Raw genomic sequence first — 10,263 nt, forward strand, 5'->3', positions numbered from 1 at the left:
TTAGTTTTTGTCCTACAATGCCACAACAGTTTCTTTACATCCTTTACACCCCAGCTGTGCAGGCACCTTCATCACTTTAGGACACTGCCTGTTTCTCTCCAGCTCTGTGATTCGGTCAAGCATCTTGGCATAAGACTTTCTCACTGCTTACTCCTTCTAAACTCTTTAACACATTTAAGTGGCCTTGAACACGATCACTTCTACTGCACAGCTGGGCCTACAGCAAATCCCCAGAATCAACCAGCCTGAAACTTCTGAGCCTGAAATTTGACTGCCAGTGTTGTTGCATCAGGCCCAATCTTCTGTATTGCAGACAGTTTGGCTCGGGGAAAAAATTATGGGCATAGTTGTTTACACAAAGTCCCTTTTTTCATTCTGTCCTATCTGATCCTATTTATACATCTGAAGAAATAATTTTGAAAGTGTTTCAGCCTTTGCTGCTGATTAATTATCAACCCCTTTCAGCTGAATTTTCCCTTCCTTTCTCTTTTCTGCTCTCCTAAAAAAAAAATTAATAATAATTAAAAAAAACCCCAAAACTATGACTGTCAGATATTAAGCCTTTCTGACCAAATGGAGAAACTCGATGTACCCTAGGTCAGTTATTATACATGCACATTTAGTTCATATTATTGCCACCTAAATGTACAGATTACCCGTGATGGTACGCCATGTTTAAAAGTGACCATGGGTAGACTGAAACACCCTTGTATTTTCCTTAATGACTTGCCTGTCGGTAGGGAACAGGTGTTTTAGAATGTATTTTGGACAGAAAGTGAAATTTTAAGAGGAAAATTTAAATTATCTGAGTTCCTTAGAAATGCATAAAATTATCCATTGCTTATCAATTATACACACATACATGCCCTCTCCCACAGAAGAGGCTGGATCAGGCATCTACATTATTTGGTGTAATTATGTCAGTTGTAAAATAAAATGCAATTGATACGGAGTATTTCTGGGTTTATTTGCCATATGTGGCGCACAACAACAAATGGTAGGTTACCTCTGAATTTTTATTTCAAGTATGTTACACACGTTTATATGTAAAAATTGATTATAAAAAAGCAAATGTGGCATTAATTTGCCATGCTCTAAGTAAATTGCATATCCCTTGTAACCATTCTTCTGGTCAGGAGCCCCTTGGATTCCATCAATGGAGACATCTACCCTGCTCACAGAGGCACTACTGAGTGATATGCAGTGCTTTCCTCCCACCAGTGCTTCAAAATTAGTCAAAGGATTGATAAGAAAGAGCATCCTTGTCACAGCCTGGAATTCCAAACTGTATTAAAAATCCTAATGTTGCAGTTTAACTCTTGAAGGATTTTTTTTTTTTTTTTTTGTAAGATTGTGTTCTTAAGTGCTTGCAAATTCTTATGTTTTGGCTCAAATTCTCATATTGTGGGGTAAACACCCACAGTCACCCTAGACTCCTCTTGCTTCACCTTCTGCACCAGCAGCCCGATAAGGGAGGATCCTTGATTTCAGACTCCAGAATCTCTCTTGCTTTCTTTGGTCCAAGAGGACAAGCCTTCTCTCCCTTATATTGTGTGCCTAAGTTCAGTTTTTCTCATGTCCTTGTTTCACATATACTACACGCTGTCAGCACCAAAAGCAGGTGCTCATATGCCCCATCTTCCATTCCTATATCTCACAGCTGACTTAATACATCCCAAAGATATGGACGGTTGGTTTCTTCCAAGCCATAGCTTTGGTCATTACTTGTGTAACTTGACTGACATGGGTGTCGCATACATTTGGCTTCATGTTTTATAAACCACAAAATAAGTCATCTTTACGTGTCCTTAATATCACAGGCTGCTTCATTCTTACTTTCGTTGCTTTAAGGTTGTCTCATTGAAACTTTCTATGGATTGACCTATGGATTCCTATGGAGATGCCTCTGGGAAATAACTGACAGACCTGTTATGCAAATGCATCCCTAGTTCTCTTGCAGAGATAGAAAGTTCCTCTCGGTCCAGAAAGATTGCCAGAATATTTCCTCCCTTCCTACGTTTCAGCCCGTCTGTCACTCTCAGATTTAAAAACTAATGCTGATTTGATTCACCCAGGAAAAGAGCATGAAGTTACCTCTTCAGCTTACTTGAACATCACATGGCAAGTTACATCCCGTTTGCAGTAAAGGAACTCCATCCAGAATCAGGCTCAGAGCACAGAGCAGAGACAGCCCTGCACACTTATCTTTCCATACTGCAGCACCTGCTGTGTTTGCTTTTGAAAGATGAGAGCTATTAGTTCAGTGAAGAGCTTAATCCCCCGGCTTCGCGCTGCCGGCACCTCCCTATAACCGGTCCTTCGTATCACAGGCATGTTCTTGCTCAGAACAAGAGCGCTGCACAGCAGAGTGAAATAAAGTTGATGCCAACTTCATAACAGCATCTTAACACCGTTGTGTAGCTGTAACGGTATTTCTTAGCCGCCTAACTCCCAATAGTTTCTGTAGTGCATAACAGTGCTTTTTGAAGGCTTGTCCAGCGCCAGCAGATCACTGACAGGTTGCCTGTACTTTCAGGCTGTTCTGAAGAGGCCATATAGTAACGTTTATTTCCTCTCCATACCACTCAGCCATCCAGCTTGTGTCATGTTTACTGATGAGCCCACAGTGCCGTGAACGTCACCTTAGACAGAACTCGAAGCATGCTCATTTTTGCAAGTGCTGTCGCTGCTTAAATCCTGGAAAGTTGTCATTTCATGTACGTTGATGGGGGTGAGCATGTGTTTCATATCTGGTCTGTTTTTTTGATAATTGGGAGACATACTCTCTTTTCTTAGACATGTCTAAAAGAGAAAACAGAAAGGAAAGCTTAAAACTGAGAATTCCTATGAAAGGCAATTTCTTTTTAAAGTTTGAAAGTTTTGTTTTTTCTCCTTGCTTAACCATAGCTCATTACACCTTTTCCATTTGTTTGTCACCAGAAGCACCCAGTACAAAGAAAAGCTGCTGTTTCTTGCTCAATGAAGGAGTTTTATAGGACAAAAGCCTTAGTCACAAAAGGAAATTTATATTTAATACAGGTTTTCATATGAACAGGCCTTGTGTCAAGCTCTTGCAAGTGTGTTTCCACCTGCCTCCAATGCAGAGCAGTGCCTGAAATATTTTCATCAAGTTGTCAAAGTAAAGCCCCAGTCCTGCCGACCAGTCTTTAAACTTAATGTCACTGTTGAGTTTAGTGGAGATAAGGCACAATGTCCCCTAAAGGAGAGGACAAGAACTTAACAGGCATTTTAAATAATGAAGCTCACTTGTGAGATCAGGGCAATATTAAATTTTGATGAAAGCTAGGTCGATACCTGAGACTGGACCAAGAGTAAGATACACTTAGTTCCACCAAAGTGGTTATCTTCACTACACGGCTCTGGTTTTTTTTAACTGCACCGCTAAAACTGGGACTTTTTTTTACATATGGGAAGGAGACATTTCTGTAGAGATCTGAAATTCTTTCAGGACACTGAGCAGAACAGGGGCATCTGTCTCTTCTGAGTGATATCCTTGCTTTCATACTTTCATCCTAACAAATTCCTACAAGATTTATCTTGTCAAACTTTAGTCTGAATGGCACAAATTACTGGCAGGATTGTCAATCTAAAAAAGAGACAGGCATAAATTTAATTGCTCCCTGAAGATACATGAAAAGCTACATTTAGCTGCAGCTAATTAGATATTCTCCAATCAACAGTTATGATTCATCTGCTGAGGAGCCAAACAAGATGGCAAATATGAAATAGACAGCAAAAGTTAAATCTGAGCTCCTAAAATGCTGGGGTTGGTTTTGTTTTGTTTTTAATTAGAAATGCAGCCGGTGTTGCACTGTACCAAGACCCAAGGCTCATGCTTCCTTTAAGCCAGGAGGCGCAGACCTCCTGGTTTTTCTGCACGAGGGGGTGACTTCACCGCTACCGCAGACAAAACGTAGTTTTGCTTCTCTGAACTGAGCTTCCCAAATACTTCCTCTCCCCACCTTTTCCAGAACTACCTGCCAGCATTAAGGGTATGGATAACAACCCAAGGAGGTTCTTTTCCAAGGATCTTAAAATGTCTGTCTACCAAGAAAGACAGAGCTTCACGAAAATGCCCATCTGAAATGGGGTTGTCACCAATTTACAGGTATGGAAACTGAGGCAAAAAATAGGTGTACTTGAATGTGTCCATCATGCCACCACACAAAGCAATGCCATAAGTGGGGAAGGGATCCCAGGGGCCTGTGCCTCCACCTCGCGCAAATGCTGTTCCCAAGTACCAAACCAGAAAAGCTGTTGATGTGCCCTTAAACTGAAGAGTAGCTTGCACTAAGAGTAACTTGAAGCAGAAATGGGCAGCGGGGTGCAGGAAAATAATTGTCTGGTTTGAGTTAGATCAGGGTGGAGTGAAATGTTTTATCTCTTTGGGACTCCATCCTGTGTTCCTCGTGCACCTGAGTTTCCTCTGGCTTTGAAAATACTGTGTGAATATTTAAAGGATTTGATCATAAATTAAGTATGAACACCAACTTCTGACCGGCTGTGTTAAGGCGGTGCTAGCAGAGAAAATGAGCGGGGGGGTTTTTGTTGGTTTGGGTTGGTTTGTTTATGAGAAAGGGAATTACTTACACAGGTAAAAAAGATGAGCAGCAAGTAAAAAATCCCAAGGCAAGTCAGCATGAAAAGCTCAGCTTTGTATTTTCTTAATTTTTCATCTTCTATGCCAGGGCAACCTAAAATGCAAAGCAAGGTGTTACATTGTTCTGGTGTTTGTAAAATATTTTAAAACTGTTACCTTCATGAAGTGCCACAGGGAGCATGGGACAGTCAAGAGTCTCTACTGTACCTGTTACTTTTAATGTGACTGTGCCGCTCAGATTACGTTCTCCACTCTGTTCCCCCAAAGTGCACTTATATGTCCCGCTGTTTTGGCTGGTCACGTTTTTGATCCTCAGTGAAAAGAAGGTGTCGTTGGAGAATTCCAGGGACCCCCCAAGTTCTTTTGGATAATGAGATTCCACATCAAGGACTTTCCATGCTATTTCTTCTCCAGCTCCAGCCATCTGGAAAACACAAATATATTTCTCGTCTTGGGCAACAGTGTCATCCTGAGTTTTAGGGGAAAGAGAGTTTTAAAGCTGGCTTATGGCTGAAAATGCAGAGGCTGAAGAGAGGCGGGGGGGGGGGACACCTCAAAAACGTCTAATGCGTTCATGCTCACAATCAAAAAGTATTTGTGTTTTTGCTTAAATAGACACTGTATTTATAAATAGATACTATAGAGCTATTCTGTAATAGTTTCTTAATCTGCCTCACCTGGACACAATCCCGGTGGAGATGTAACATGATAAAAGGCAGTGGTAGAGTTTGCCCTCAAAGTGTCTACGCAGGGGCCCCAGAAGAGTTCAAACAGAGAGAGGCAGTCCACGGGGATGGAGCTGAGGCAGCAAGAGGCAGCCCTACCCAGCTGCTTAGCGGTGGCTCTGGAGACCAGAGGTCCCCAGGAGAGCGTGGCAGAAGGCAGGTAGGCTCCACCGCTGCCTGCGCTCGCCCTGCCAGCACACTTTCTGCTGTGCGGTGGTGGGAATTAAACCTGCCTACCCGGCAGACACGCCGCAGCACACCAGCTCTGCCAGCACGGGCTGGCATCCTCCCAGCGACCCCACAGCCCAGAGCTCCCTGTGGGAACGCAGCCCTGGAAACTGTGCTTCCCTGTGCCAGTTTCTGCGCAGCTGACCCCTGAAACCACGGTGCCTCTCTGGAGAAATGGGGGTTTCCCCCCCTCCCCTCCCCTCCCTTCCCCTCCCCTCCCCTCTTTATTGGAACCAAAGAACAAAAAATTGCTTCAACTCCTTCAGATTCGGTTGCGTGAAGGTCACAAGCAGGTTCTGGTGCACTTGGGGAGCATTTGTATCTTGAATTTCTTAATTGTAACCAGAAAAGCTACATTCCTTGGCATTGCTGAGAGGCTGCTGGAGGAATGAAGTGTATTCCCAGAACAGTTTGTACTGCAGGGCAATAGGATGCACTGAAAATGGCAATTGGTTGGGAACCACAAAGAAAAGAGAAATCACTAACTTGATTTGAAAGATGGGAGAAGGGTTTGAGTTAGCCCGTGTCCTTTCTTATTCATCGACATTGCTCCCTGGGATCTGAGGCAGCATGCCCTCCATGAAGGTTTCCAGAGTAATTAATTCAGTCTTTCTGTGGACCAGCAGAGCCAGAGCCACCTCATACAGTCCAAGGCTCAGCTTTTCAGCCAAACCTATAACTGATGTAAGCCAAGGCTTTTTTATTATTATTATTTTATTTTAATAGACACATTTTTGGGTTGCATGTTGGTGCTTACTTTCTATCAGTGTAGCTACTGCATCAGGGTATAACAGTTACACTGTAAGTTATTAAAATTAACACAATTTTCTCATACTGAGGCTAGGAATATCTGTTTTCCCTTTCATGTATTTGCATGAGGAAAGCGTACTCGGGAGTCTGGAGAGAAATATGGGCCTGATGCTCCATTATACTTTGCTACTTTTGCAGCCCTAAAATGGTGTAAAACAAGCTGCAAGTTGGGGAACTTTTCAGGAACTAGGGAATCGGACTAAAGGACAAGATTTTCATAACTGTAAAGATCCTTTCTCAGAAAGGTTTGGGGTTTTTTTAGTGCATCAACCAAAACACAGAGCAGTAATTCCCTGGGGCTTTCCACACTTTACCCAGCAAGAGGGAAGAAAGTACCTTCTTCCTCTTAATCCCCAGTAAATTTACCCCAGCTTCTCTTTCTTACTACGCTCAGGCCCAAGCAGCTATGAGACAAGCAGTATCTATGGTGGTTTTCAGGCTGTAGGGGCTTCACTGTGCCACAGGGATTTAGATATTTTCGGGCCCTGCACATCGTCAGAGATGTGGCCAGAGGAATTCCAATACCCAGGCTGGGCTCAGCTCTGGTTACAAGTGGGTCAACAGCAGTTAAGTGGAGAGAGTTGACCTCCCTCAGATCTAATTTTTGCCACTCTTCCTTCCCTTACCACCCCCTTCCGCAGTGAAATTTAAAACTGCCCACAGGGCAATAAAAAGAACCAGCCTGGCTGCCCTTCGCATTGCCCTAAAATGCAGATAGGAGCTCTGAGCTACACACAGAAAATTAGGGTGGGGTTTTTTTCCTTTTTTTTTAATTCACTGGTTGCATAAATAATTGCTGTCTTGGGTGGTAAATGGTGCTGTGATTCTTGTGGCTGAGACCTGGGAATCAGCAAACACTTTGATCTTCCTGTATGCAATTGTAATCACCACTGCTAATATAAGGGAGAAGTCAATTGAGTCCATGTATCCTATGCCTGACCACGCGCTTATTCCCAGTGAGATTTTTGGTAAATGATTTAACTTCCCTATTTTATGGGGACACTGAGAGATAGGATTGATTACTGCCTCCAAAGCTTTTCGAGGTGCTCAGTGGCTGTCACAAGTGCAGTGACGGTGACCCTGGAGACAAGCAAGTCAGAACTTTGCCTTGTACAGACCTGTTCTGTGTAAGGCAAAGCACTGTCCATGAAGCTGCACAAACAGCCTTTCCCCAAAACAGAAGAAAAAGTTACTTTGTGGTCAGATCTGGCTCCCTCCCTTGGGGAGAAACCAGTCGCGATCTCGATGGGGGTTTTGCAAATCTTTGCAAAAGGTTTAAGCAAACCTTTGCGTTTGAGGAGGATTTCTCAACGTGTGGGTTTCTGCACGCCTCTCTTTCTCCATTAAATCCCCCCTTAACTGAAGAGCAAAGGCAGGCAAGGCGGGCCGTGGTGGTGCTGGTGTGCCCAGCAGCCTCCCTGCATTTTTTAGGCTACAGAGACATCTGGTGGCATTTTTCCAGCCTCTACACGCAGCGCATCCATCCCTACTCAGCGGTCACAGCAACCCTTTCTCTGATGCCTGAACCAAGCCTTTTTCCACCGCAATCTTATGTCCTATTATCTTACGAAAAAAACATCGACCTCTCCCTTTCCAAATTCTCTAAGTAGCGAGGAAACATCTGAGCAAATTTGCAGAGTGTTTCCCCATATCCCAGCTGTGTAAAAGGAAGACCATGAGATGTTCAGTAAGGTCATCATTCTGCCTCTTACTCTATTCAAGCTAACCTTCTTTTCCCCCCAAACCTAATTAAAATTACGAAAATGCCACTTTGTTTGCCACCTCCTGTGAATTACTTGGCAGACTCTCACTAGACAGATTATTTCGCAGCTCAAGCTCCTATGATAATCCAGTGCTAATTCATGCCAAATCTCCTCCAGGTGATACCACAGCCCAAGGTAAATGCTAGGGGGTTTACCTAATTAATTCCACACAAGCTTAGAGGGATCGAAGCGAGCGCTGTCAGTGGCAGCAATCCACTTGTGTAGGGACCATCCTCTTCTTTAATCAGTGACAAAATATTTTCCGCCCGCGTTTCATTTGCGTTTCATTTCCCTTCCCTTCCACCTCGCTGGTGAGCAAGCTGCAGCACGCCAGCTCCCCCTGCTCCCCACCTCCAAAGGGAGGAGAAAAGGGAGGTGGTCTTTTCCTGCTCCCATGTTTGCTGTTAATGGCTTTACCAAAATTCAAAAGGCAAGTCATGACTCATGCGGGGACCGGTAGAAATGCTACTGAATCTATTTGCATAAAAAGGGTCTCGTTGCCATGCTGGCTGCTGGGGGTTACTGAAGCAAGAATTTTGCTGGGAAACGGGGACCTGCAGGCTGGCAGCATCATTCCGCCTATTTGCATAAAACTACCCATTAAGAAAATTAAACAACAAAAGAAATGTGAGTTTACGTTTATTGTCACATATACATTGGCCAGCAGCAATGTCTGTGACAGGCTTTTTCAGAAATCATCTGGGGGGCTAAGTCTGTTGTTTTCCATCACCTCCATAGCAATGGGAGGAAACGCTACCCCCAGGGGCTGATACTGTCCACCACCTTCATTAATGACCTGGACACTGGGACAGAGCACGTGCTCAGCAAGTTTGCAGATGGTACAAAGCTGGGAGCAGTGGCTGATATGCCAGAGGGTCGTGCTGCCATCCAGAGGGACCTCGACAGGCTGGAGAAATGGGCTGACAGGAACCTCATGAGGTTCAGCAAATGGAAATGCCAAGTCCTGCCCCTGGGTAGGAATAGCCCCATGCACCAGGACAGGCTGGGGCTGACCAGCTGGAAAGCAGCTTTGCAGAAAAGGCCCTGACGGTCCTGGTGGACGCCAAGTTGACCATGAGCCAGCGATGAGCCCTTGTGGCAAGGAAGGCCAACAGCCTCCTGGGCTGCACTCGGCAGAACGTTTCCAGCAGGTGGAGGGAGGCGATCCTTCCCCTCTGCTCAGCCCTGGTGAGACACAGCTGGAGTGCTGGGTCCAGCGCTGGGCTCCCCAGTACAAGTGAGACATGGACATTCTGGAGAGAGTCAGCAAAGGGCCACAAAGATGATGAATGGCTGTGAACGTCTGACATATGAGGAGAGGCTGGGAGAGCTGGGACTGTTCAGCCTGGAGGAGACCAGGCTCAGGGGCATCTTACCAATATGTACCTGATTGCCAGGGGGATAAAGAAGCTGAAGCCAGACTCTTCTCAGTGGCCTCCAGAGACAAGACAAGAGCCAATGGGCACAAACTGAAATTCAGTAAATTCCATTTAAACATAAGAAAAACCTTTTTTTACTTTGGGGGTGGTTGAACACTGGAATGGGCTGCCCAGAGAGGGTGGGGAGTCTCCATCCTTGGAGATATGCAAAACCCGACTGGACACAGCCCTGAGCAACCAGCTCTAGTTGCCTTATTTTAGTGAGTTTAATTGAAAGTTATTCTAGTTCCCAAAAGCTTGGAAACACTTGGTCTAAAGAGGTTGCGATTTTCCTACATGTATTCTCTAGTCAATTGACTGATTCCTGTTAAGTTTCTCCTAGCCCAGAGCTTTTTGGTAAGAATAGTGGTGGTGATACAGTGGATATTAAAATGGGATAGGTTTGATTGAAAATACTGCTGAGCTGATACATTTCTGTTCTCTGACTGGATAAATTACAAGAAATAGGTAGAATAATTAGGCCTCCAAAATTTAAGCGTTCTTCAGCTAATCTTTCTTTTTCAGAGAACTAAAAACAAGGTGGAAGAAGGAGGAGGAACACTTTTCTTGGTCCTAGTTGGCTGGGTTTTAGCTGCAGTTTTGAAAACTGCTACAGCATTACATGATAGTGCCACTAAACAAAGGCAATTCACGCATGCTGTAGTATTTACACCCAACTAATCAATTAAAACTTAATT

General features: G+C 44.3%; 1 protein-coding gene across 1 annotated transcript in view; it reads right to left on the bottom strand.

Moving 5' to 3' along the window:
* Positions 1-974: 974 nt before the first annotated feature.
* CD83 (CD83 molecule) overlaps positions 975-10,263 on the bottom strand; it is a 14,716-nt gene continuing 5,427 nt past the window's right edge. The window contains exons 3-5 of the mRNA XM_076332267.1: positions 4,829-5,045; positions 4,612-4,715; positions 975-2,802 (exon numbers count right to left, since the gene is read on the bottom strand). Coding sequence (XP_076188382.1) covers positions 2,644-2,802; positions 4,612-4,715; positions 4,829-5,045 — 480 coding nt within the window. The 3' untranslated portion in view covers positions 975-2,643. The remainder of the gene's footprint in view (positions 2,803-4,611; positions 4,716-4,828; positions 5,046-10,263) is intronic.

The sequence above is a fragment of the Aptenodytes patagonicus genome, chromosome 2, assembly GCF_965638725.1.
Source record: "Aptenodytes patagonicus chromosome 2, bAptPat1.pri.cur, whole genome shotgun sequence".
Taxonomy (NCBI): Eukaryota; Metazoa; Chordata; class Aves; order Sphenisciformes; family Spheniscidae; genus Aptenodytes; species Aptenodytes patagonicus.